Here is a 26,093-nt window from a genome sequence, read left to right as displayed (position 1 = left end):
CAGTGCCCTCCCTGCCGCGATCAATGGTTTTCTCATACCTGCCTAACCGGGAAAGACCCCTGCCGGCGAGGCTCTGATTGGCTCCACGGGGCTGGGACTGGGAGACAGCGTTCCCGCGGCCAAAAATTATTTGTCGCAAAGCGTCCAACCCCAAACGCATCCGCCAAAACCACCCATTCCACAACAAACCTACATAACTCGAAAGCGCCGAATCCAACCCGACTTCTGTAACAAAACCCACAAAATGAAGCTCCTCACCCTCAACTTCCTCACATGCGCCATCAAAACCTGCAAAACCAACCCCGCGTCCTTCCCCCTCCACCCCCGCGATGCCGAACTCGAAATCGTAGAAGCAGACGTCAACCTCGCCTTTCTCAAAAACATACTATCAAGGATCATGTGGGATGAATTGAGGGGGATATGCAGCGAGGTACGCGAACAAGACAACACCCACCAGGCGCGAAACACATGCGCATTGTGTCTCCAAAGAGAGAACTTTTGAATAGGACGCTGACGTATGTGTAAACGCTAGCTTGGTCTCTCTGAACTCCCCGCAACAGCACCCACGCCCGCCGATCTCGTCGAACCTTCCTCTTCCTCCGCTTCAGCGTTAGATACCACGGATGCGACACCTGCGACTGCGACGGAAGAGATAGAAGAGGAACCCAGCCAGACAGCGAAGGATCTACACAGGATATTGCTTGAGACGTGCATACAAGAGGGCAAGCTGGTTTGCGGCGCGTGTGAGCATGAGTATGCGGTCAAAGAGGGGGTTGCGAATTTCTTGTTGCCGGGACATTTGGTATGAGCTGGGACGGCTGAGATGGCGTCTCTGGGTTAGACAACGAGGTAAAAGTGAAAGCTGCGTCTATCGAACAACTACAAGCGCGACTGGCAGTCTATGGTAGACTTGGGCTGAAGAGGGTGTACAACACTGTGATGCCGTGGGCATAGGATGAATGCTGTGCGCCAATAGAGGAGAATGGGGACTGAAAGAGAGGACTGGGGCTGCCTGGTGGGAGCGGTTACGTGATACCCTTTTGATTACGTTCACACACATACGGGGGAATGCATTCTACTGCACAGAATCTAGGTCCTCGCGGCCCGCGCTGCTTGCAGAAGCATCATACGAGCTACATAAAACGTTGATGGAGGGCAACGCGTTCAAGAATTGAAGCTACACTTTTCCCTAGCCAAAATGGTATCTACGATATGCGCCCAAACACCCATACGATGGCACTTCTACCAGCAAAAACGTTCAACTCTTACGAGCCGAGAGCGCGGTTAATCTGCACCTTCTTATCCTCACCACCCGAGACAATACCCACTGCGCTATCCCATCTTACGCTGAAGACCTTCGCGCCCTCGCCATGGCTCTTGGCAGACTCGCGTCCTTGCCTGTAGATTGTGTACACGCTCTCACCAGTCATTCCTTCTCCAACCTGTCCACCCGTGCTAACATTCCTGAGATCCCAGATCTGCACTGTTCCGTCATGCGAACCAGACGCCAGGTTGTATTCGGAAGACGGATCTGTGTCTAGCGAAACAACTCCGTTCTTGTGGCCTCGTAGTGTCATGACACTGATTTGCGTAGCGGAAGCGCGGGGATCGACCAATGTGATGTGTCGTGCTGAGGTACCGGTTGCTAACAGGTTTCGGGAGGGGATGGCGCATAGGGAGAGAAGCGAGTGACCGGTTGTTCGGGTATCAACGCATGATTGGGTAGGCAGATCCCAGGTTTTGAGTGTGTGGTCGTGAGATGCCGAGTATGCGACTGTAGCATCGTCTGGTTTGAAGATGACGCTAGATACCGGCGAAGTGTGACCGCTGAATGTAGCCAGTGCTCCGCGAGCGGGGACCGTGCGATCGGGCTTTGAAAGCTTCTGTCGCTTGTTCGACGCAGCCGTTGAACTAGGCAGGAAGTTCACCGGCGCGACGGGGTTCTCCTTTGCGTTGCTTGAGAACAGCGAAATAGTGGTATCCGAGGATGCGGAAAGGATGCGGCTCGAAGGCGCATGGACTGCGACGTCTTCTACACCCCAGCGGTGGTTGAACAGCTCGAGAGCGGTAGTGATGGTCCTCGCATCATCGTCGTACTTGTAGACACGGACAGTGTTGTCCAGCCCCGCAGCGACCATCTTCTTCTCCGATAACCACTTAGCCGTCTTCAAGCTTGTAATTCGACCACCGTTGTTGGGAGCCTCCGAAGTCGCCAAAACATCGCCCGAGGTATTCCACACTCTTAACAGTCCATCATAACTCGCGCTCAATATCCTCTCTTGCCCACTTTGCACTCCTGACAGTACATCCACGGCCGAAACCCAGTCGTCGTGTTCGAAGCTCGTGACGTTTAGCGGTGGCACCAAAGCCCTCGTGTACTCAACGTCCAGCGTCGATTCGGCATTGATACCGTTCTTTGTGAGGAATTCGTCGATTGTAGTTCGGAGAAATTCGCCGTTGATGAGGATGTCAAAGGGTATGCGACTGCCGTCATCGCGGTGCAGGAGTTCGTTCACAAGCGTGGAAAGCTTGTGTCGAGTCAAGGCTGTGGGCACATCTGCGTTAGCTCTGAATCTAGAGGGACTGCGCAGCGTTTTGTAGCCTGAAACCACGGCAATGTAGTCGCGACGGCTCACATTACTGCGCGACCGTGCTGCAGTAGATGGCTAGAGGTCGCGACATGCGACTAGGCTTCCGGTAGTTCTACTCACATGTTTGAACCAAGAGAATGTTCGGCTCCTCCGAAATCTGCAGAGCAGCATCGCGCGTCGTAAGGCGAATCTGCACCTTGGTCTCTGCGGCATCGATATCCATGGCGTCGGCGGGTTTGGCGGTATATGTTGATTGGTGTTGAAATTACGAAGCTTAGGAAATTTTGGGATCTCGAACTTTTTTTCGAATCCGGTTAGCGCGGAAGAAGCCAGCCAGTCGGCGTTCGTGAACCTCCGCTCGTGATATTATATGATGTCTTCTTAGTAGTCAAAAATCTATCTAGAAAGTATCAAAGCCAGCTGATAGTCGAGCATATATTTTAGTGTTTCAGAAGACTGGCTGGGAACTAGGGTCAATCTGTCACCATAGCACTACGCATGCGCTCAAGAGGAAGATAACTGCGTTGTTTCCTTCACGAGAATTGTCATTACTAAGTCATACTGGTTCTCCTGATCTCAGCGATAGCTCTCCTCCGATGATCACTAGGCGCGAAAAGAGCCTCGATCAATCCAATCACCTCTTCAGCTTCCATCTCCAACTTCAGCTCGCCGTCCGTCCAGAAGTATTTGATGTCCGCAAGGCTGCTGTCCAGAATTTCGCTGAGGTACTGGAACTTGAACCAGTTGGGCGTATAGATACCGGCCATGTCTCTTGTTTCTCCGTTGCCATCCTCGGTCTGGAAGTGTTGGGATAGAGTAGCAAGCGAGACACAGTACCCATGTAACTTCCTCGACTCATCTTCTGCAATATCTGACATGTCCTCGACATCGTTGATGAACTTTGTGAGAGCAGCTGACACCAACGAGCCAAGTGACTGATGTAGAGCGCTATGTGAAAGGACATTCTGCCACTGTCGCTTCACATCACCTATGCGATCTATCGTCGTAGCGATGGCGTCATCACAGACCGTAGCGAACGGAACGTTCGTACAGCCTTGGAAGCCTTGCGCATCTTCAAGATGATCACGAATGATTTGTCTTTGTGACTCCATCTCGCGTCCATATGCACGCTTTCCAAATCCGTCGATCGTTTTGATGTCAGATTCGATCAGCGGCTGGAGGCGTTTGGAAGGTCGCAAGTGCTGTGGCAATGTAGACGATTTATCTCTTTCAGCCTGTTCTTGAAGAAAGAGTCGCAGACGATCTGATAGTCGCTGGCAGTCGTTGTAGATGAGCATGTTACTGGCGATATCTTTTGAGTAATGCATCACAGCAGTAGCTCGGTACATTGCCAACAAGAGACTCGGAATCGCATATAGACCCCCGCTTGCGGGTGCGATTGCAGACTTGACCAGCTCGGGTGAGTTGAGCGTGTCTACTTCTGCAATGACCTGCAAGATTATCTCCATTATGGCATCTGGGATTGCTGTCACAGTATATGTCTCCCGAAGAGTGACCTCCTGATGCGCCGGCTGTTTTTGAGAGGCAGGTTTCCCGTTCGTATTCGGTTGCTCCGTTGTATGTGCTGCAGGCTTCGGCGTTGTGGTGGGTTTGGTGTCAGCCTCGTCATCCCAATCCGCGCCCCAATCGTCTGCATCCTCTGCATCAGCTGGTTTTTCTTTGGCCTCTTGCAATTTTGGTTCATCTCCGATCACGTCATCATCCTCACCCCAAGCACTCATATCTTCTTCTTCGATGGTCTCCTTCTTCTCTTCTGCGACATCACCCTCCTCGTCCCAATCAGCAGCCCAGTCATCTTCTTGTTCGTTGCCAGCATGCAAAGCATCACCCTTCGAGATGACTTGCGTCTCGACCCGTTCAACAGTCTTCTTTTCTTGCACCTTCTTCGGAAAGATCGTTTGTACTCGAGCGATGGCATCCTCTTTCTGTTTAGCAAGCCATATCTCGGCAGATTTATCTACCCATTCAGCTAGACGATTCTGACCTGACCAGCCGAGCTCATCGAGGTACTCCACAAAGCCCAAGATATACGAGAGCGATTCTTGAAAATGTGGTATCCCGTCTGTTGATAATGGCACGGCAGGCAAAAGCAGGTTCGAAATTAATCGAGACGCAATGATCGGAACGATCTTTGCAGAAAGCGGAACGGCGATGCTAGGCGGTAGACGTGTGCTCAGGTACTCCGCAAGCAAGTGCATGTCCTCCAAGGTAGCCTTGACCGCACCATCATTCACCGGGCCAGCACGTTGGATAACATCTTCCTGGATGTTGAAGGCGGACACAACCCGGTCGGTGCCCATAGCCAGTCGGGGAGCGATTATAATCTTGTCCAGGTCACGGCTCAAGCGGGTAATGAAGCTGTCCAGGAGACCCAACTTCGTAAGCGCTTCAACCGTTGTGTTGATATCGACTCTGGCCTCGCGTTCGATCGCCTGGTGCAGCGAGATTTTATGATTGGTGTTGTCAACTGCAATCAGCCCGTTCCATGACTCCGTGACCGTCTCTACGATGGCTTTCTTCAGCTGCTCCTCCTTGTTTTTCAGCACACCCACCGCTCTTGTAGTCGTGAACAGCCCAAGTCCCTGAAATGCGCCATCTGCATCTTCCAAAGTCTGTATGGCATGCATAACATGGCCATGTACAGCAGCATTCTGGGCAGAGTCGAGCAGGGTCGAGATGTCTCGAAGCTGCTCTACAGCACGTGCCAAGCTTTCGTTGTATGCAATTTCCGTGTGCAGTAGGCTGACCTTGCTTGCAGCATCCTGTACGCGAGCTGTGTTCTCCTTTCCTGCCTCTGCCTGTTTCACAATCTCTTTGGCCGTTTCTTGCGAGCGTTTGATATCGTCTTGCAGCTTGCGTGCCTGTGCTATCCAGCCATCGACGTCGGGTGCGGCTTCTCTCGAGAGTTGGCGTACTTCGTCCTGGAACAACGGTCAGCGTTGCCTGGAGCACGCGCTATTTCAACCCACCTTCGTCTCTTCTCTTGCCTTAGCAACTACCTCCAACAGCTTCGGAAGTGCGCTGGAAGGCACAGTTGCGGACGCGACATCCTGGTCCTGGGGAAACGCGCCATGAGCGGCGGACTGGAGCAGCGCGTCGCCTAGCTGCTCGTCTGAGACTTGCGAAGGCATTTGTAGTCACGGGGTGATTGTCATGCCGATTTCAAAAAGGGTTTGCAGCGGGATAGTTCGCAGGGCGTTCGCAACGTCGCAGGACCAACATTGAAGCTGCACGGACGTCCAAGCGACGTCAACTCAAGCGTGGCTGCCCCGCCACACTTACCCCGCCACGGTCAAGCCCTTGTGTTGAAGAGACAGGCACATGCACACGTGCGTTTGGAGACAACCGCAGGTCGCAGAAAATACATTAGGCGCAGATTTATCTAGTCAAACCGCGGTAGCAGCATCTTAGCGGCGCCGCAGCACTGCTACCGGACAACTCGCCTCTCATATTGCCCTCCGTCATTCCCTCCTTCCTTGTTCGGAGTGGCTTTTTGCTCCTTGTACTCTATCTCATCCTCTCGTAAGTCTTTGTCATTTTCATTTTACTGCCACCTCACCGCTACCCGGACTGGCATGTAGGCTTGCAGATTCAGCTGCATGATCACTGGCCGCGGCCTGTAGCCTTGTAGAACAAGGGTATGCGCGATGCACGCCCCCGAAACATGCGGCTGCTTTTCTCTTTGAGACTCCGATCGAATCTGTAGCGTGGATTCCTATATAATAGTGCGTTGGCTACGAACAATAGTTGAGCTAACACAGCAAGGGTAGTACCAATTCGGGCAACGCGGCCAGTGCCTGCGACTTCAGCACCAACGAAGGGTACTCTTGCAATCTCACACTACCAATTCCCTTGTCCTTCAACTTCGACATCATGGGGTCAATACAGCAGGAGTCGCACTTCAAGAAGCTGCAGCAGTTCAAGGCAAATTACGCCGACGCTACATTCACTCAGTATGAGTCCCAACGCACAGGTCTTCGGGTAGTGGTAGTCGATCGAAAGGGTCCCAAGGTGTACGGAAATTTTGCCGTAGCCACGGAGATCCACGATGATTCGGGTGCACGTGAGTAGCATGACTTGTTTTTCATCTACCTCTACTGACTAATGTAGCGCATACCCTTGAGCATCTCTGCTTCATGGGTTCACGGAAATACCCTTTCAAGGGCGTACTAGACAAGATCGCCACCCGATCATATTCTGATACAAACGCCTGGACGGATGTCTCCGAGACAGTCTATACTCTCTCAACCGCGGGTTGGGAGGGTTTTGCACAGCTGCTACCTATCTATCTAGACCACCTCATCGTACCTACGCTGACCGATGCCGGTTGTTACACTGAGGTCCATCACGTTGATGGCAAGGGTGAGGATGCAGGGTGAGTATCTCTCAACGCCTTCATGCTCCCAGCTAAAGATCCAAGTGTTGTCTACTCTGAGATGCAAGGACGTCAAAACCTGCAGGGCGATCTCATGGATCTCCAGATGCGTCGCCTTCTCTACCCTGAAGGCGATGGCTTCCGTATGGAGACGGGTGGATTGATGGAGAACCTACGAGTCTCCACTGCAGAGCGTATTCGCCAGTTCCACCGAGATATGTACCAGCCCAAGAATCTACGAGTTATCTTGATTGGAGAGGTCGATCATCCAAACCTCCTGGACATACTGGATAAGTTCGAAGACGAGATCATCGATCGCGTACCGGCTTACGACGCGCCCTTTAAGCGTCCATGGGTCGAATCGAAGCGCACTCCACCCCTGAGCAAGACCATTGTTGACACAGTCGAGTTCCCAGAAGAGGACGAGTCAACAGGTGAAGTGCAAATCGCCTTCCTAGGACCCGAGACTATCGACGACCTTGGTGAGACTGCCATCAACGCACTGCTCAACTACCTTGCCGGATCATCTGTCTCAGTTCTGGTCAACACACTCGTCGAGAAGGAACACCTTGCGAGTATGGTCTACTTCTGGTGCAAGGGACACACCGACATGATCATCTGGTGGACTCTGTCGTCTGTGGAGACTGACAAGCTGGCTGATGCCGAGAAGCGTTTCTTCGAGGTTCTTAAAGAACACGCTTCCAAGCCCCTTGATATGAGCTACCTCAAGGACTGTCTTCATCGCTTCAAGCGCCAAACTCGGTACATGTCTGAGATTGGCATGGATGAGTACAAAGACCCAATCATTAAAGATCACGTCTTTGGTGACCGGAATGGTACTCACCTTGAAGACGCAATGGCCACTCTTGATGTATTCGACACACTTGACAAATGGACTGAGGAAGAGTGGCGAGCATATCTGAACAAATGGATGGTGGATGCTCACCACGTTTCCATCCTGGGTAAACCCTCCAAGGCGTTGTCGGACAAGATCAAAGCCGATGAGGTTGCACGTGTCAAGGCACAGCAAGAGAAGCTGGGCGAAGAAGGCCTGAAGAACTTGGCGCAGAAGCTCAAGGAAGCCCAAGATGAGAACGATAAGCCCATCCCGGAAGAGATTATCGCCAGTGTCCATGTTCCCAGTACTGAGTCTATCCACTTCTTCGAGACTACAACAGCGCGTTCTGGTGTAGCAAGGAAGCTAGGAACTTCTGAGAACAACATCCAGAAGATTGTCGACAAGGACGAAAACGGTCTTCCCCTCTTCATCCACTTTGAACATATACCAACCTCGTTCGTACACTTTGGCTTAGCACTCGGAACTGCCTCGCTACCAACGGAACTCAAGCCTCTCCTCGGCGTATATCTAACCAACTTCTTCGCGACTCCGATCATGAAGGACGGAAAGCGTATCGAGTTCGAAGAGGTCATTACCAAGCTTGAGCAGGATACCATTGAGTACTCCATGGACCGCGGTACCGATATTGGAAGCTCTGAGATGATCTACATCCCTTTCATCGCAGAGGCTGACAAGTTCGAGACTGTTGTGCTATGGCTGAGGTCGATGCTCGTTGACTCCGTGTTCGATACCGACCGCGTGATCTCCGCAGTCAAGAAGATGCTCGCGGACGTGCCCGAAGAGAAGCGCGACGGTAATTCCATGAGTTTCGCAGTCGACCGCATGATCCACTACAACGCCGCATCAGCAGTTCGCGCGACTGGCACACTTGTCAAGGGTCTCTACCTCAAGCGCATCCTGAAGCTACTCAAGACGGAGCCTCAGCAGGTTCTCGATAAACTCGAAGCCCTACGCAAACACCTCCTGACTTTCTCCAACATGCGCGTCCTCGTTACCGCCAACCTTGAAACCCTACCAAACCCAGTGTCCACCTTCAAACACCTCACCGACGCCTTCAAGCCCGGCCCAGAGCCAACCGTAAACCCAATTGACGACCGCAATGCGCTCCTCTCAGATATCGGTCGTAACCCAGGCGGTACACACTACGTCATCCCCATGCCCATCGACTCCTCCTTCGCAGTCCTCACAGCCAAAGGACCAAAAGGCTACACAAACGCCCAACTCCCACCACTCATGGTCGCACTCGCCTATCTCGACGCTGTCGAAGGTCCCATGTGGACTTCAATCCGCGGCACAGGACTCGCCTACGGCAGCAACTTCTTCCGCGACCCCGAAACCGGACTTCTCAAGTTCCGCATCTCCAAATCGCCCAACGTCTTCGCTGCGTACAACAAAGCCAAGACGGTCATCAAGGAGTACGGCGACGGCACGCAGAAGTTTGAGAAGCTGGCGTTGGAAGGCGCGATTTCAAGTATCGTTCGCGACTTTGTCGATGAGCGCGCGACGGTTGTTGATGCGGCTAGGAGTTCCTTTATCGATACTGTCACGCGTGGTGTGGGCAAGGACTGGCAGGCTTGGGCGTTGCGTGAAGTCCGCAAGGTGACTGAGGAAGACGTAAGGAACATCTTGAATGAGGTTGTGTCGGGTGTGTTTGTGCCTGAGAAGACGGATCTGGTCGTGACTTGTGGTGGTATCATGACTGATGTAAGTTTCCCACCTGTCCATGAATTCTGTGTTTTGGTGAAATGCTAACCATTCTGTACAGGGCCTCAAGAAGGACTTTGAAGACGCAGGCTTCAAGATCGAGCTGAAGCAGCTCACCGACTTCCAGGATGCATATGGCCTTGAGGGTGAGGAAGACGACGAGGACGATGACGAGGAGGTATCAGGTAGCGACGATGATTCCGAAAGTGGCTCGGAAATGGAGGAGTAAAAGCTGCGAAGCTGACCTGAGTTCTGTGCTCAGTCCGCCTGGTTCGCCACGGACGGTCAACGCCGAAGTAGTAGCAGCAACTGCAATGCAAACAACTTCGTTCAAAGATCCATAAAGTCCCTCTCAAATATTCATATTCATACACTAGCGCAACGAACCCCCTCTCCAAAATAACAAAGCAACAAACATCATCGCCAAGTATAGCCAAACCACACATCAATCATGCCAGATTGAACCCAAAGACGGCCCCTCAAAAGGTATTGTAAATCATCTCTCTCGTAAATACATACAAGGAAAGTAGGTATAAAAAAGACACCAAAGCTTAGACGCCGGCAATGCCTCTCTCGCCCCCAGCAGCCGCAGTCGTAGATGTTGCGTATTCGAAGAAAGCCAGAATGTAGAAAGAGAGAGAAGGACTCTCGGCGTTTGAAGGTATCAAGGAGAGAAGGAGGGATTTGGGGGAATCACATACGAAAAAGAGAAGCCGAACGCGGTAAGGAACACCCACGTACACACAAACGCCCGTTGGGTCAGGTGACACAATCGCCGAAAACGCCGCCCGCAAAACCCAAAGGTAAGCAAATTCCGATCTTTGTGGTAATCCAACTGCTCGTGAAACTGGCTAGCCAAACTATGCATCTTCGGGTAGAATGCGTGCAAAATGCTTTTCCCAAATCCATCCCACGGTCTTTGTTTGGTCGTCTTGATTTCGCGCGAGCCATAGCTCACCCTTCATGCCGATGACATCGAATATCTCGCCAGGTACATACACAAGGTATGGTATTCCGCCTTCGCGGCGATCGTGCGCAATGTTGAACTCGAAGAGACTGGCTGCCAGGAAGAGTACCTCTGGCTCGTCGGTATCGGCGGGCGTGGTGGGGAGGTCTTCGACGCTGCCACGAAGAGGCGAATCTGACATGGGTAGCGCAGAGTTAAAGACACCGGATGCGCGCGTGGAACCCGGTAACGATGCTGGCTGAGAAGTGGGTGCGGAGATGGTATGGGTAATGGGTTGCGAGGGTGAGAGGAAAGACGGGCCTAGTTGCGGTGGGAAGTCGAATGCGTTGATACTCAGCGGCGAGTGCTCTATGTCTACTGCTCCGTCGAGACCCATATAGTTGTGGCTGTTGCGAGAAGGACCGGTGTTGCGTCGCTCTTTGCGCACTATGGTAGAGTCACTGTTGTCAGACACAGGACTGAGTGCGCGTGCTTCCCGTAACGATGTAGGTCCAGGGCCAGCCCGACCTGATCCATTGGGTGGGTAGAGAGAGGGGTACGCTGGCCCTGCAGGGGATGAGCGTGGCGGGTTATCGAGACTCCGCGGATGTGATCGGGGTGCATAACCGCCGCTATTCCGCGTTTTGGAGTCAAGCATTGATGCTTCGCTCCCGATAGATTCAGTACGACGCGACGATGAGTTGCGGGACGAGCCGCCGCCGCCGTCGGAAGAGAGTGTTGGAACAGGAGACGTCATGTTGGAGATGTCGACCAGGAGATTCCTGTTGATGATGCCCAATCTGTTCGCAAGATCCTGCATCGGCTTGTAGTCCGAGTGGAAGCGTTCGACGTACGATTCGAGGTCGTATCGAAGAGATGTCGTGTGTTGCGGCTCGCTCTCAAGCAGTGGGAGAATTTTCTTCGAGCAAGTCTTGTACCAGTCCTTTTGCAAACACATGAACAGAGTCATAAGCGTGCGCATAAGACCCTTTGTTCTTTCATACAGAAGTGGTAGTTCGTGTTTGAGTGTGTCGTTGATCGTGCTGAACTTTTTGGATGACTCCTCTAGGTCGGGGTCGACCTTTTCGCCACGGTCAAGTGCTTGTTTATGCTTGACGTAGTATAGCAGATACTTTTTGCGCTGCTCGATAGTCTTCTGATACGACACCCACATCTCCCAGAGATCGCCGACGGGCTTTAGGACACGGGTTCGAACGGCAGCTTTCTGTGACATGGTCAGCGGTATATAAGCAGCGTGATGCTCAAATACTTACGTGATCTTCCAATGCCTTGTTCTGCAGCTCGAAATGAGCCATTGCCCATTTTCGCCATGTGCTCTCAATCTCCGGATACACGGATGGCGCCACCTCGCAGACAGTGATGAAGCCCAAAAACACGATGTTAAGCTGAAGGTAATGCTCGGTGATCGAATCAAGATACTGTTCAAAATCGCGAATAACGATCTGAAGCTGGAAAAAGTGCCCACCGAACTTCTGTTCTTTCGACTTGTAGTCCTGGTCTTTGAAAGTCTTGTCGGCCTCATCGTACGCTTTACTCTTGTCGACCTTGGGAATGAAAGCCTTGACAAAAGTCTTGCCCAGGCCGCTCTTCTTCTCTTTCTTGCCCTCCGAAGCAGCAGCACGGAAGGTATCAGAACGGGCTTTGGCCTGATTAATGCGCTGACTCATTGCTCTCAACTCTTCGAATGCTTCTTTGATCTTCGGTAGGTCGGGATGGTCCGGGTCGGTGATCTCTTGCAAGGATTGAAGGATCAGCGGATACTTCAACAAGCGTTGGCACGGCTTCAACAATAGAGAGTCCAGATCCCACGCTTGGGTCATGTTTTCCACTTGCTCGAAGCAAGCAGTAACCCATCCAGATAACGCCTCATTTCCTTGATTCTTCTTGATGAAAGCGCTGGCATTGTCCTGGTTCAGGAAATACGTCGTGTAAAGTCTTTCCATCTTCTCCTTGTTGTCCAAGAAGACTTGACCAATGGTGGTCAATCGATCGTTCTCCAGAGTGCAATTCTCAAACTGATTCGGCGAGTCTTCAGATGGTCGCCGAGCATGCATCGGTGACTCTCCAGAATCGTGCGATTTACCATCAGAGGAGTCACGGTTCCAGGGTCCGGTTGGAGGTGGTATCTCGTAGTTGACGATGGGCTTTGCAGCCTTCTTGAATGCACGGAAAAGCGACAAAGAGAACTTCTCTAGTTCTTTGCAGTTGCTAAACAGCAACCTCTTCTCCTTCTCGCTCATCATGTTCTGCGCGGTCGCCTCGAAGATGTTGTGCGCGATCATCATATCTATGCAGAATTGATGTTCTGTTGTAAGGAGCTCTTCCAGCGTGCGATATCGCTTTATCAAGGCTTGCCTGGCAGGATCAGGCTGGCCGTCTTCACCTTTCTCGGCTTCACTTGGCAGATCAATAGTACTCTCAATAGGCTGTGGGGTACCGTAGCGATCCTCAAGACTCTGTTCGTGAACATGAAGGACAGGAGTACGTGATCGTGCGGGATGCATTTCGAACTTGTCGTCGTTGAGCATGGGGCGTGAAAGCTGTTGATGTTGTGGCGGAACGTTGTAGGCATTTGGGCGAGAGGAGAGTTGTTGATCGATGGACGGGTTCACGGGTGGGGGCGGTGGTGAATAGTTGGGACGGGGAGGCGCCGGAAGTGAATGCGGCATACTGTGCTGTAAGTCAAGTCCGAGTCCGCCATTCGTCCAAGCAAGTTGCGGGAGCTCAATGCGGTTGGTTGCGACAGATTTGTGCTCATCTGTTGAGGTTCGTGATAGCGCGTTGTGAGAAGGGTCTCCAGAAGAACTGCCGGAATGAGACGCATCCTCCTGGATGGTCGTGGTGGTAGAACCTGCCGAATCTCGTGAGTAACGTCGCGAGGATGAAGTATAGATGATTGCTGTCCCGCCGCCATCAACTTCGGGCGATTCCTGGTGCAGCTGTGGTGTGTACGAATCCGGGCGTGACGGGGATGCCACTCTCATGGGCTCGCGCCTCGACTTATCATGTTTCGAGCCATTGGCGTCACTTAACAGTCGAGCGAGATACGTCTCTGTAGACTCTTTCGATGCCCAATCCTTGTGCTGTGCAATGACGGGCGAGACCTGCTGCACCCTTTCCTTCGATACCGACGCCAACTCTGGGGATATAACTGGCGATTGATGGTACATATTCAAGACTGAGTTTACGACGCTGTACGTCTCCGTGTTCAGCGTCAGCGATCCGAGTGTTCTATAGGGACCAAGACTGGCAGAGTCATCCGGATACAGCGTGTCACGCTTAGGAAGAGAATCCCCTGGCGATCCTTTTGTATCGTGGCGGGAGATGGATGGCATATCTCTAGCATCGTGTGGTTGATCAGAACTATACCCATACGACAGAGCCTGAAGGCCTGCGCTGAAGCTCTCGGAGTCGGGCTCCCATGAATGTGATGGCGGCTCCTCGCTGAGCATAATGGGTATTGATTCCCGAACGCCTAGCTCTGACTGCTCCATCTCAGGCGATTGAGGAGCAGGCCTCTGTGGCGGGGGAGCAGTCCTCTGCGGCGGCGGGTGGAAGACGTGCGGTTGCAAGAGCTGGTGGTCCGGCTCCTGGTGTGCGGTCGGCGGCGTGAGAACAAAGCTTCCTGGAAGCCCTAGTACAGGCGATTCGTCGAAGTCAGTCACGGCTGATGCTGGCTGCTCGAGCGGCGGTACCGTTAGGCTTGACGTCTGGAGGCTCAGACGCTGTTGTTCGGGCGAGGGTGACGGGTGCTCGTCGCGCGACATGCGCTGGCCCTGCGTCTGCGCACGGGTCTCATGGGATTGCTCGATTTCAGCAACGCCAGGCAGCCCCGCGGATTGCTCTTGGGGCGGGTCGAAGCTGCTCGCGAGTGGGAAGTACTCCTGCTCACCATGGGGGCCGGTGCCTGTCGAGTGGGAAGCGGGCGAGGGCTGGAGCGGCTGGCGTTCTCTCGAGTTGCGCAGGCGAGGCGACGTTGGGTGCGGCGGGGCATTGACGACAGCGGACACACTTGGTCCACTCCTGGCACCCAAGGGCGACTTCCCTCGCTCGCGATACCCACGGTAGGCTAATGCGGGGAGCGTGGACTGGTCTGTGCCCCGGGAGACTGGAGCGACAGCCGCTGCAGCCAGTACCCTGTCCATCCGGGTGGGCGAGGCGCGGTTGCTGTGGTTCATGGCGCGGGTTGGGGTGTACTTGACGGAGCGCGTCGACGAGTTGGAGTCGGAGCCGGCGCTCAAACGCCGTGTCGCTACGGGTATCCTCGAACGCGGCGTGTGTCGTTGGGGCGACCGTGCAGTAGTTTGTTCTTGCGCGTGTGCGCGCGCTGCGTGTTGCATGTCGTCGGCGAAGGCTGAGGTCGCCGCGCTGGCAGAGCGGCCATGGTGCGGGCTGGTGAAGGCGGCGGCGGGTGGTGCAGCGTCGCCGTGCGTGTTGTCGAGAACGGGTATCCCGAAGCCTGGCGACAGCACGTCCTGTCCAGTCAGCACTTCGCCAAACAGCTGCCGCCCGCTGGGTGCAGACGCCCGATTCGGCGAGGTCACCTTCTTGGGCGTCGACGAGACGTGGTGGTCGATGCTGCTCCGGCTGCCATTCGTGCGGCGCGCGTTGCGAGGCGAAGCCGGGGCGGGCTGGGGCCTGTCTCGCGGCTTGAGGTTGTTGAACTTGTGCGGCCCGTACGAGGCCTCTTTGCTCGGGCGTGCAGCCGATGCTGTCGACGAGATCGAGGCATGCGCACGCCGGGCGACATCGTGCGTGCCCGTCCCAGCCCGGCTCGGCGTCCTGGAGCGGGAGCGCACGGCAGGCGACGTCGTCGTCGAGCTGCTGGCGGGCGACTGCTCGAAGCGCTCGGCGAGGGCCCTCACTTTGTTGGAGACCTGGGGGGAGGAGCGAGTGGCTGCGGGCGGCGATGCAGGATTCGAGGCAGACCTCACGGCCGCTTTGGAGGTGGAGCGCGCGCCGTTCGTCATGGGCTGCCGCTGCCGCGCTGCGGGCATGTCGAGGCCGCGTTGCGGTGAGGGAGGTGCTGCTGCGTGCTCGGTCGTCGTCGTGGTGTAGGCGGAGTAGTAGTGCTCGGGCGAGGTTCCCACGTCGTCGTCGGCATGGTCGAGCTCAGTCGACTGCAGCCAGTGTGAAACGGAGAGGCCGGGGTTGTATGCATATTCATGCGCTTGATCAGAATCCATATCCCATAGTCGGCGAGCGCAAAGGCGCAAAAGCAAGGCAGCGCCAACGTTGTCGGAGGAGGTGGGCCAATCTCGAGCAACAAGGGTTGCCAACTCAGACTCGCCGGCTCTCGCTCACAAGGCGTCTGGGCCAATGACAGTCTCGAGGCCGGTGCTGCCCCAAGTCGACGAGTTGATATGTTTCAGCCTGAAAAGCAAGCGGAAGGGTTCCCGATACGGCGCGCTTGTGGGAGGTTCTGAACTGGCTGTGTCAGATCAACAACTGAGCCCACACGGTACATCTAAACTCCGTCGTTACCATGCAGCTAGGAAGCGGGATACCGGCGCCGCTCTCGATGGGGCGGCGCACGACGACGGCCTGGCCTTTGCATTTGGCATTTACATGGAGCAACCCGATATCTTCGACGTATGCTGTCCAGATGGTTTGGGCCAAGATGGAGGATCAACATGCTCTTTCGCGGCCTGCTTATCCATCCGTGCTTCTCGATGATATGATGATAGCATCCCGCTTCCCCAGCCCGTAGCTCTACCAGTACTAGCGGATCGTGCTAGCCGTCGTTCCAAGGATAGCCGTGTTTTGCGCACCCAGGGGTAGGTCGATCTGTAGATGCAGCTGACCTAATGGCGCTTTACCAAACAATTGTTCCAAGATTACTATACAATGCCATGCAGGTTTACCATACCAGAATGATGGGGTTCGGCACAGTGTGAACTAGTCGCAAGCAGACCTGTAGACAGAGCAGCATTCATGCTATACTCACAAAGAGCATCGGGACACAAACAACTTCACTCAGGCATGCAGCATTGGAAGTTTGTAAGATGAACGTAGCATCGGATATACAGCTGACATAAGATGTGTAGGCGAACTCTACGAGGGTCATGAAGTAACCAGTGTCTCAAAGGCACATAGACATTTCGACGAGACAATGAAACATTCTTGCTTTGGCGACCCTGTTGGAGGGGCACCAAGGGGCACTTGCTGGTTCGAGTTCCGCAGCGTTCATTATCCTTCCCGCCCTGAGGCGTTAAACCGCAGCGTACATCCCAGCACCTGGTCAGGAAGCCCGACATCTGGCTCGTGTGGCTGAGATATCTCTGCTTATGTAGATCTTTCAACGGAGCTGCGTTGTCAAATGCACAGCCAGTATGTGGCGATGTCGCGTACACGCACATTTTGTGTGGGCCATGCAGTATCCAAAGAGGCGATGCCCAGGACTGCTTCGCTATCGAGAGACATCACATCCGTAGAGAAGTGTCCCTCTCATACACATCCATCACGTCAACTGTAATGTACGACCAATCATTGCGCTCTCTCCCACTGCAAAAGCAGGGAGAAACCGCACCCAAGATCAGCCAAAGTATTCCTCTCCACTTCACAGACGGTTTTCGTTCTCATGGAGACCTCACACCGTCCGTAGACGACGGGTCTCTCCAAAGAAAATGCTTTTCGTGAGTGTGCAATTTGTTTGCGTTGTTCAATGAAGAGGAAAGGCAGGGACGGCCGCGAGTGAGATTTTCTTCAGCAGGCCGGCGGAACCTTTGGCCGGGGCGCTCGGACGCAGCACGCAGCCCCGCCACAGGCAGGTGGGCTGTTCCGGATTTGGGTTTGAGTCACTTTGTGTGGGATTTGAAGTCGAAAGTTGCCTGCCGCCAGTCTCCACCACCGCAGCTGCTCGACTGACCAGTCTAATACATCGACAACCGAAACCACCAAACCAACTACTCTCCCATCCCCAAACTCGACCCCCCGTTGCCCAGCATGGAGTCCGAATCCGACCACGACCACCGCGATGACGAGAGCATGTCCGAGCATGAGGAGATTGAGGAGACGAAGCCAAAGTCCGCGATGAAGAAGGGCCGGGAACCCGCGGCGCCCGTCGTGCGCCCAGAGCTTCCGTAGGTGTTGAAAACATGAGGCTCTGCGCTGCATAGCTAACGCGCACAAGCGAACAACCAGACCCAAGCACCCTCGACCTCACCACGCTGAACCCGCTGTCGCCCGAAATCATCTCCCGCCAAGCCACAATCAACATTGGAACCATTGGCCACGTCGCCCACGGAAAGAGTACTGTCGTCAAGGCCATCTCCGGTGTGCAGACGGTCCGTTTCAAGAACGAGCTCGAGAGGAATATTACCATCAAGCTCGGTTACGCCAACGCGAAGATCTACCAATGCGATAACCCAGAGTGCCCGCGCCCAACATGCTACCGGTCATACAAGAGCGACAAGGAGGTCGACCCTGCTTGCGAGCGTGAAGGATGCGAAGGCAAATACAGACTGAAGCGCCACGTCTCTTTCGTCGACTGCCCCGGTCACGACATTCTCATGAGCACTATGTTGTCAGGTGCCGCCGTCATGGACGCTGCGCTACTCTTGATCGCTGGAAACGAAACTTGCCCGCAACCGCAGACAAGTGAACATCTTGCTGCCATTGAGATCATGAAGTTGAACCACATCATCATTCTCCAGAACAAGGTCGATCTGATGCGGGAAGACAGCGCTGCGTCGCATTACGAGTCCATCCTCAAGTTCATCCGCGGAACCGTCGCTGATGGCTCGCCTATCATCCCCATCTCTGCCCAGTTGAAGTTCAACATCGATGCCATCAACGAGCACCTCATCAGCAAGATCCCCGTCCCAGTACGAGACTTCTCCGCGAAGCCCCACATGATTGTCATTCGATCCTTTGACGTCAACAAGCCCGGTGCTGAAATCGATGAGCTGAAGGGAGGTGTTGCTGGTGGCAGTATCTTGACTGGTGTATTGAAGCTGGGAGACGAGATTGAGATCAGGCCCGGTATCGTGTCAAAGGACAGCGCCGGAAAGATCCAGTGCAAGCCCATCTTCTCAAGAGTAGTGTCTCTGTTTGCCGAGCACAATGACCTGAAGTTCGCCGTTCCGGGAGGACTGATCGGTACGTGACACTTCCCGAAGACTCATGCATCACTCAACTAACACACAACAGGTGTCGGTACACGCGTTGACCCTACTCTGTGCCGTGCGGATCGTCTCGTCGGTTTCGTCCTTGGTCTCCGTGGACATCTCCCCAACATCTACACTGAACTCGAAGTCAACTACTTCCTCCTCCGAAGACTGCTCGGTGTTAAGACCGCGGACGGCAAGCAAGCCAAGGTAGCCAAGCTTGCAAAGAACGAAGTCTTGGTAAGTTTCTATCCATGATGGTAGATGACAAAGCTAACACTCGCGCAGATGGTCAACATTGGATCAACCGCTACCGGTGCCAAGGTTGTTGCTGTCAAGGCTGACGCTGCCCGTCTGTCCCTCACTTCACCTGCATGCACAGAGATCGGTGAGAAGGTGGCGTTGTCCAGACGTATCGAGAAGCACTGGCGTCTCATCGGCTGGGCCAACATTGTAGCGTAAGTTTCACCGCATATCTAGTTGCGTCCACGAGCTGACATCTTCATCAGTGGTAACATTCTCCAACCTATCGTCGACTGAGCGGGCATGGCGCGTAGTGGGGCAGCTCTCGAGGAGTGGAACGACAAACTTTACGAAGGGACGATGTAGACATAAGCGGTATGACGGCAAAACACGTGCATTTGGTTCCTAGCATTTTCTGCCGGAGTCGGTTGCGCTTGGAGATGGGCACCAAAAGTGGTTTTCTCGCAGCTGTGTTTTAGACAGCATCTCGAAGCCATGACAGCAGAGGGCTAGCATCACTAGGGAGCGAGCGTCTTGTGTATCAGTACGTTCTCCAGCACAGTGTAGCCGCATATAATGAAGCATGTACACCCACTGGAATTGTTGGGAATGCGGATGACAGCGGGTCACGCAGGCGGAAAGTAGGCCGATCTTCACATGAAAGCCATTCTGTAACATGTGCAAGAAGCTGGCCTACCAACGTCAGATCAGCGTGCTAGCCTACATTTGCCTCACTGTCCCCTCACTGCACGTTGTACGATTTCTCCGCTCTCAGTATTGCTTTGATTGCCTATACGAGGTATGTTTGCGAGGCTCCAGTATTATGCCGGTATAAGGCCAGCACACGCTCAAAGGTTCACGTGCACTGACTCGGGGTTTAGAGTTCAACTTGCCCTCGCGTGCTAAACACCGCAACAGTTATACGAGTACGCGCATCGGATTGTGCGGCGACTGGTAGCGTGTCTGTCTTTTCTTCTTTACGCTCGCTGTTGGTATTACTTTTATCTTGTATTGTAATTGCAAGCATACATTACCGCTGTCCACACGACGGCGAAGTTTGCGGGACCCTGCCCAGGACGGAACTGAAGCGCGACGGCTATGGAAGAAGACCCTTCGAAAGCGAGAGCGGCGCCACCTCCGCTGCACATTTACCGCCCCATCCCGCGTCGCAACTTCGAATCCCATAACGACACGGCCGATTCGCCCACGCACGCCTTTTCACAAGCCACGCCTCCGAGCGCGACCGAGAACCGGAGATCGTCTGACTTCCTCGCGCAGCTCAATGCGCGCTTACTCAGGACCTTCAACTCGCGCGACGATGACTCAGAAGACCAGGAGAGGGAGAGGGGGCCGCCGCCGCGGAACAAGAGCTACTTGAATATGACGAGTAGCACCCTATCCGGCATATACGACGAGACGGGCGCGAACACGGCGGGTGAACTCAGCACGGCGGAAACGCCCTGGGGCACTGGCTCCGAGACGCCCGCACACACTGCCATGGGCTTCCAGCCCTGGGAAACGGGCATGGGAAGTCCTGATGGCGGACTGAGCTTGAAGACACAGGCCAGGAAAGGGTCCGCTATGGGCAAAGTCGAAGGAAGGCGGAGGAGTCACTCGGTCAAGCAACCGCGCCACGGCGTCTGGAAATACGTCGTGATCCTGGGCAAGCTCGCAGCATTGTACGTCTTTGGCGTCATTTACGGGGTCATTGTCTCGCATCTTCACGAGACGAGGCAGTTGGCAGCTGTCCACGTCGAAGGTGTTGATCAAAAGAGCCAGGCCTACCTTGCCACCTGGGGGTTATTTGGGGTTGCCCTGGGAAGTTTGCTACCATACGTTGATCTCGTGTGGGATGCGCAGCGGAGAGAGGACGAGACTGAAGACAAGGAGACCGAGACGCACGATTCACCCATCAGCGAGCAGATCAACGATGTGGTAAGGAGCGTGGCAGCTTTTGTAGGAATCGCGTTCGCTATCGTAAGTCTCATGAACTACTTGACTATACGCATCGACCCTAACTAACGTCCTCTCCAGCGCCGTCTTCCCTGGCAATCAACCCTCCAACTCACCCTAACACTCGCCCTCGTAAACCCAGCGCTCTGGTACATACTTGACCGCTCGAAACCCGGTCTCTCCGTTTCACTCACCGTCACGTCCATCCTCACATCCTTCATCTTCCTCTCGAACCCCGACGTCCTTCCCTCGCCGTCTCTACCCGCCACCACAAACGCTACTCAAATCCCTTCCATGAGCAGTCACACACATGCAAAAGGCAGACCAGCACCAGTGGTCACACCAGAGCTGTTTGCTGGCATGATCAGCTACGAGAACCTGGCTGTGGTGACGTGGGTGGGCAGTGTTCTCTTTTGCAGTTGTGTTTGCTTTGGGAGCATAGGGAGGAGGTTGGCTGTGCTGGAGGAAAGTGGGTGGAAGAGGTGAGATTTATTGTTTGAGGCGTGGATACCTTGGAGATCACGTTCCAGTCTTGCGCAACTACGGCGTGTTGGGGTATTGCTAGACCTGGTGGACGGTATGGGCGTCCGGTATAAATCACAACTATTGGCTGCACGTGGGGCCTCATGTGCATTTGACGTTATCGTAACGGGACATGTACTGCTTATTGATCATGTCTCCGTCTTCGCATGTTCTTACTTGACCAGAGTCACACAGCATGGCTAAAATCATGAGCATCTACAAGTTGTACTTGCGATTAGACTCAAATACAACAGGTCTTTGTAAAGACCAACCTTGAACCTCTATGCCGTAACAGGTGGTTTCGAAATACGCACCAAATGAATATTAGGTTCTAAATTTCTGTTATAACCGCTTAATCTTACTCTACGATTTCACGCAAACGATATACACTACAACTACGAGACTTGATAACAAAAAAGTGAGCAATCTTGTAAGTCCTACCGTACAATCCACTAATGCTAGGTCAGAGGATGAGTCTATGTAAAAAGGTGCAAAAAAAGTGCAAAAAAGAAGTGTCGCAAATTGGCGGTACTGGGAACTACAGACATGTTAGCGAACAATGTCTCAGTAAACCGACTCAATTTAGGAGGTTCAAACGTACTCGAACCCAGGCTGGCGCGGATCTGGATCGGGACAAGCTAAGTTGTCCGCCAGCCACAACGCGACGTCATACCACTAGACCATACCACGGTAGGGCTGTTAGTTTTACTGTACGACAGGGGGGTAGTTGTGCAGTGATGCTTACCCTTGGTGATCTGTTTTGATGAGAATTTTTCAAATTGGTAAGTTATTATAGTTGGCGAAAACCAGGGGTGTTTGGGAATATTGGGAGTTGGTGAGAACTGAGAGTACGATAGTGGGGAATATGAGTCAAAGTAAAGGTATCGTGGGGACAACCCGCGGTGCCGAGTGGAGAAGGAACACAATTGGGAATAGTTTGCGTTCATAGAAGAGCAGCTAGAATCAAACGCATCAGGCAGAATCGGTCGTCGGAGTAGAGACGCCAGTGTGACTTCCGTTCTCAAACTCATTTGTTGAGGTCAGTATGGACAGACAGTGAGATGCGTAACGTTTAATCATGCTTTCTCTAGGTATACTATCCTTTTATGAGTGTACATATTCTCGTGTTCATGAATGTTGTCAGGCCCTGCGGGCTATATCAAACCAACGGCTCCGGCCACTGACTACCATTTTCCTGCAGCCCCTATCTGAACCACCCCCACGTCTCTTTCTTGTAGATCCTGAAAGCCATCTTATATGTTTCCTCTGCTTTCGTACTCGTATTGTATATTATGCATACGATACTGGGCGGAATCCGGATACATCGATACGCGTGAAGCTTACTGCGCCTTGGACAGCTTCGCCCTGCTAGCAGCGAGAGCAGCAGACAGACTGAACTGAGTGTTGATACCGTCGATGCGGTGGACAGCGTTAAGGTTCTTGACGCAAGTGATCTGGAAGCAGGTGGCAGTTCCCTGGCGGGAGGCGATCGTAGAGTAGGCGAGGAAGTATTCCCAGATCTGGACATGATTAGCATCTAGCTATATAATTACGCGACCCGTTGCTTACCTTGAACCATCGAATACCGTACTTGGCAACAACCTTCTCCTTGTTGGCGAGCCAGTTGCGGTACCACCTCCAGAGAGTAGCAGAGTAGTGTACACCGATGGTGTCAACCATCTTGACCTCAAAACCAGCACCCTCGAGTGTGTCGATAACGAAACCAAGAGGAGTAGAGGCGTCGGCACCGGGGAAGACATATTTGTTCATGAAGAGACCCCAGGTAAAGTCCTCGAATTGCCAAGCCTTACGGAGACCAGCGATCTGGAGGAAGAAGACACCATCGTCGTCGAGCATGTCGTAAACCTGGCGGAAGAAGGAGCTCAAGTGGCGTACACCAACGTGCTCAGCCATCTCAAGACAGGTAATCTTGTTGTAGCCACCGGGAGGAAGGGGAATATCACGGTAGTCCATGCAGAGAACGTTGGACTGGCTCTCTTCGATGCCAGACTTCCTGAGGCCGTTGTTGCCCCAAGCAGTCTGGTTGCGACCGAGAGTGACACCAGTGACGTGAGCGCCGTAGTTGACGGAGGCGAACCTGGTAAGGGTTCCCCAACCGCAGCCAATGTCGAGCATCTTCTCGCCCTTCTTCAGGCCGATCTTTTCACAGACGACTGACATCTTGTTGTCCTGGAGCTGTTCGAGGCTCTCTTCGGTGTTGATGTCGGAGATGATACCAGAGGTGTAAATCATGCGTGGGCCGAGGAACCAGCCGTAGAAGTCGTCACCGCGGTCGTAGTGGTCGCGTACCTGTTCTTCGTCTGAAGCGGGGTCAGCATATAATCAGTCGATGAATCGTTTAGACACGTACCCTGGGACCTGGAGTGGACAATCATCTCGGGGATCATGCCAAAGAGGAAGTGCTTGATCAATCCGAGGGTGAAGCGGGGCTTGGACCAGTCGTGGCGCCATTCGAGGATCTCGAGCATGTCGCCATTGAGTTCTACCTCGCCGTCGAAGTACTTCTCCTGGAATGTCTCGATGGGGATCTGCTTCTTGCCGTAGTATGCGTCGCGGTCCTCGGGCTTGTTGAACTTGAGGTAGTGCTCAATGGGCTTGCCGGGAAGTTTGGCCTTCTCGTTCTTGCGGGGCGCGAACTCAGAGGTGAGCCACCAGAAAGGTCCTAGAATGGGAAGGAACAGGACAAGGGCGAGGAAAACCCATGTCTTGAAGCCCATGCCCCAGCTCCAGGTGATGTAGGCGGGGACGCCCACCAACAGCGAGATGAGGGCATAGTTGTTGAACGAATCGCGACCGGAGCCTTCTGCGGGCAGAGGAGCATTCGCAATGGTCGGGTACTGTTGATCGCCAAATGTCAGCTTACGGGCCCGCGGTGTTGACGCTCAATGGCTGGCGGGGTGCTCGTTAAATTGACCACATGCAACCACATACCGATGTCGTCTTGACGCCGCAGTCGAACTCGGGCGTCGTGGGCGAGGGCGCCGGCGGCGTCTCAACCCACTCGAAGTTCTCCTCAGAGGTATTGCTGCTCATCTTGCGTACCGCGGAGCAATTTTGCAAGATGCGAGGTAAACGTGTTGGGATCCCGAGCCTTTAACGGCGGTGAATCTACTAAGCGAACGCACTGGGGTTGCGCCTGCCCCCCTGCACTGGCCCTGCAGGAGGTCGACTCGGAGCCTAGCTTCAGACCATTCCCAGCACACCGACGGCGACTCCCATGGATTGGCGCGACATACGTTGCAACATTGCCAGCATAACTCTGCCTTGTTGATAAGGGGAGTGGGGCGGGAAGTCACAATCACCCACAGCTCAACGTCCAGTATCTTGCCATCATGAATTCTAGTCTGCGCGATAGGCTTTCTCACCAACGTGTAGGCTCGTTCCTTCTTCGGCCATACACGTGTATGATCGGAGGGCCCTTTGTTTGCACCAAGATTAACGATAACTTTGTCCAGATGGGATCAATTTTCAGATTTGCCAAGCCTGGTTCTAGCATAAGGGCGGGGCAAGCTCTGGAGCTCAGGACCTCGACGCGTCCGCTAGCAGCTTTCCCCTAACAAAGTCCACTTTCTCCTTGGCCACACCGGCTTTCTCCAGGTACTTCTCCACGCTGCCGTACTTCTCGACCATATAGGAGTTTACATGGCTTACCAGGTCCGGGGGGCATATCGCAAACTGTTCCGTCAGGCCGATCGATGCCATCTCTTTCAGTCGTCCTTCTTTCTCTGGCTCGAGTTCTGGCTCGGATAGGCGATAGTCTTCGTCGATAGTCTTTTGATCCACACCGAGGAGCAACAGGACCAGCATGACTATGAGCCCGGTTCGGTCCTTGCCCTGCGTACAGTGGACCAGAACTGGCCAGTTCTTCTCTTCTCCTAATACATCAAAGACCTGCGTGACTTCGCGGGTGCACACGTCCAGCGACTGCTCGGCCAGCCCAACAAGACCCGTGTCTTCCATGTGAGGTGCTAGGATCTTGATCGCATCCTTGCGGTAGCCGACAATCATGAGGCCTGCAAGCCTGAAGAACTCAAGCCATGTGAGCTTCGAAAGCAACATGCGCGAGAAGGCCGAGCCATTGAAGTTGATTTCGTGATAGATTATGCCGGGTATCTTGAGAGGCTCCGCTACGTCGTCGTTGGTTTGAGGGACTGCTGCTGACGCTTTGATTCTTGCATTGTGCTTTTGCGCCTGTTCAATATGCTCTGTTCTGCACTGGTCAGCACGATATCAGCTCTTGAGCGTCGCGTCTACCTACTTCGTTCGTAAATCGATGATGCTCTTCACACCATATTCCTTCAGCAACCTCTGCCTGTCTTGGAAAGAGGCCTCGTCTTCACAAGTCAGCCTCGCGCCAAGGCATGTATGAGAGGTACGCACCAGGTCGTGCACTTCGGAACAGTAAGCCGTTCCTTAGACGGCTGCAGCACGGTCAGCGCAAGACTAATCTCAAGGCGCATCTGTGGATTACCTAGTCCCTGTTGTGTCATTGACAAACTGACTGACATCGCGAAAGTTCAAGATACTCTTGAGTGGCGTTTGCAGTTCAGCCATGTTTACTACAGCTAGCAGACTAAAATTGGTGGTATAGCTATCTACTGAATCAAGATGGAAAGTTAAAACTCGGTGACGTAGTCAGTTCACACTAACCGCATCTAACCCGGCTTTGTCTCCCGAGGTTGTCGCTGAAGCCAACACGCACCAGTAGACCGAAGTACATCACTACAAC

The 26,093-nt window shown here is 53.7% G+C and overlaps 8 protein-coding genes across 8 annotated transcripts; 4 read left to right on the top strand and 4 right to left on the bottom strand.

Moving 5' to 3' along the window:
- Window positions 1–244: 244 nt before the first annotated feature.
- J4E93_007525 (uncharacterized protein) lies at window positions 245–808 on the top strand (the record flags this gene model as incomplete). The annotated part of the gene is made up of 2 exons (XM_049345431.1): window positions 245–430; window positions 533–808. The coding sequence occupies 2 exons, from the start codon at window positions 245–247 to the stop codon at window positions 806–808; spliced, it is 462 nt and encodes a 153-aa protein (XP_049197661.1).
- A 457-nt stretch (window positions 809–1,265) lies between these two features.
- J4E93_007524 (uncharacterized protein) lies at window positions 1,266–5,743 on the bottom strand (the record flags this gene model as incomplete). The annotated part of the gene is made up of 3 exons (XM_049345430.1): window positions 1,266–2,545; window positions 3,154–5,533; window positions 5,582–5,743. The coding sequence occupies 3 exons, from the start codon at window positions 5,741–5,743 to the stop codon at window positions 1,266–1,268; spliced, it is 3,822 nt and encodes a 1,273-aa protein (XP_049197660.1).
- Window positions 5,744–6,485: 742 nt separating this feature from the next.
- On the top strand, window positions 6,486–9,779 carry J4E93_007523 (uncharacterized protein; the record flags this gene model as incomplete). Its single annotated transcript, XM_049345429.1, has 4 exons — window positions 6,486–6,675; window positions 6,723–6,987; window positions 7,033–9,550; window positions 9,612–9,779. 4 exons carry the CDS (start codon window positions 6,486–6,488, stop codon window positions 9,777–9,779), a joined length of 3,141 nt encoding a protein of 1,046 aa, XP_049197659.1.
- A 631-nt stretch (window positions 9,780–10,410) lies between these two features.
- Window positions 10,411–15,703, bottom strand: J4E93_007522 (uncharacterized protein; the record flags this gene model as incomplete). Its single annotated transcript, XM_049345428.1, has 2 exons — window positions 10,411–11,721; window positions 11,771–15,703. The coding sequence occupies 2 exons, from the start codon at window positions 15,701–15,703 to the stop codon at window positions 10,411–10,413; spliced, it is 5,244 nt and encodes a 1,747-aa protein (XP_049197658.1).
- Window positions 15,704–17,462: 1,759 nt separating this feature from the next.
- Window positions 17,463–19,165, top strand: GCD11 (eukaryotic translation initiation factor 2 subunit gamma; the record flags this gene model as incomplete). Its single annotated transcript, XM_049345427.1, has 5 exons — window positions 17,463–17,599; window positions 17,650–18,617; window positions 18,669–18,865; window positions 18,914–19,083; window positions 19,135–19,165. 5 exons carry the CDS (start codon window positions 17,463–17,465, stop codon window positions 19,163–19,165), a joined length of 1,503 nt encoding a protein of 500 aa, XP_049197657.1.
- Window positions 19,166–19,966: 801 nt separating this feature from the next.
- Window positions 19,967–21,307, top strand: J4E93_007520 (uncharacterized protein; the record flags this gene model as incomplete). The annotated part of the gene is made up of 2 exons (XM_049345426.1): window positions 19,967–20,845; window positions 20,903–21,307. 2 exons carry the CDS (start codon window positions 19,967–19,969, stop codon window positions 21,305–21,307), a joined length of 1,284 nt encoding a protein of 427 aa, XP_049197656.1.
- Window positions 21,308–22,683: 1,376 nt separating this feature from the next.
- Window positions 22,684–24,397, bottom strand: MT2 (Sphingolipid C9-methyltransferase 2; the record flags this gene model as incomplete). The annotated part of the gene is made up of 4 exons (XM_049345425.1): window positions 22,684–22,863; window positions 22,913–23,664; window positions 23,715–24,201; window positions 24,296–24,397. The coding sequence occupies 4 exons, from the start codon at window positions 24,395–24,397 to the stop codon at window positions 22,684–22,686; spliced, it is 1,521 nt and encodes a 506-aa protein (XP_049197655.1).
- A 486-nt stretch (window positions 24,398–24,883) lies between these two features.
- Window positions 24,884–25,918, bottom strand: J4E93_007518 (uncharacterized protein; the record flags this gene model as incomplete). Its single annotated transcript, XM_049345424.1, has 4 exons — window positions 24,884–25,574; window positions 25,623–25,698; window positions 25,745–25,785; window positions 25,836–25,918. The coding sequence occupies 4 exons, from the start codon at window positions 25,916–25,918 to the stop codon at window positions 24,884–24,886; spliced, it is 891 nt and encodes a 296-aa protein (XP_049197654.1).
- Window positions 25,919–26,093: the final 175 nt, after the last annotated feature.

The sequence above is a fragment of the Alternaria ventricosa genome (assembly GCF_023758065.1).
Source record: "Alternaria ventricosa strain BMP 2768 chromosome Unknown scaffold_13, whole genome shotgun sequence".
Classification (NCBI taxonomy): domain Eukaryota; kingdom Fungi; phylum Ascomycota; class Dothideomycetes; order Pleosporales; family Pleosporaceae; genus Alternaria; species Alternaria ventricosa.
Note: the sequence above shows the minus strand (reverse complement) of the source record. Positions and strands in the feature narration are given on the sequence as shown.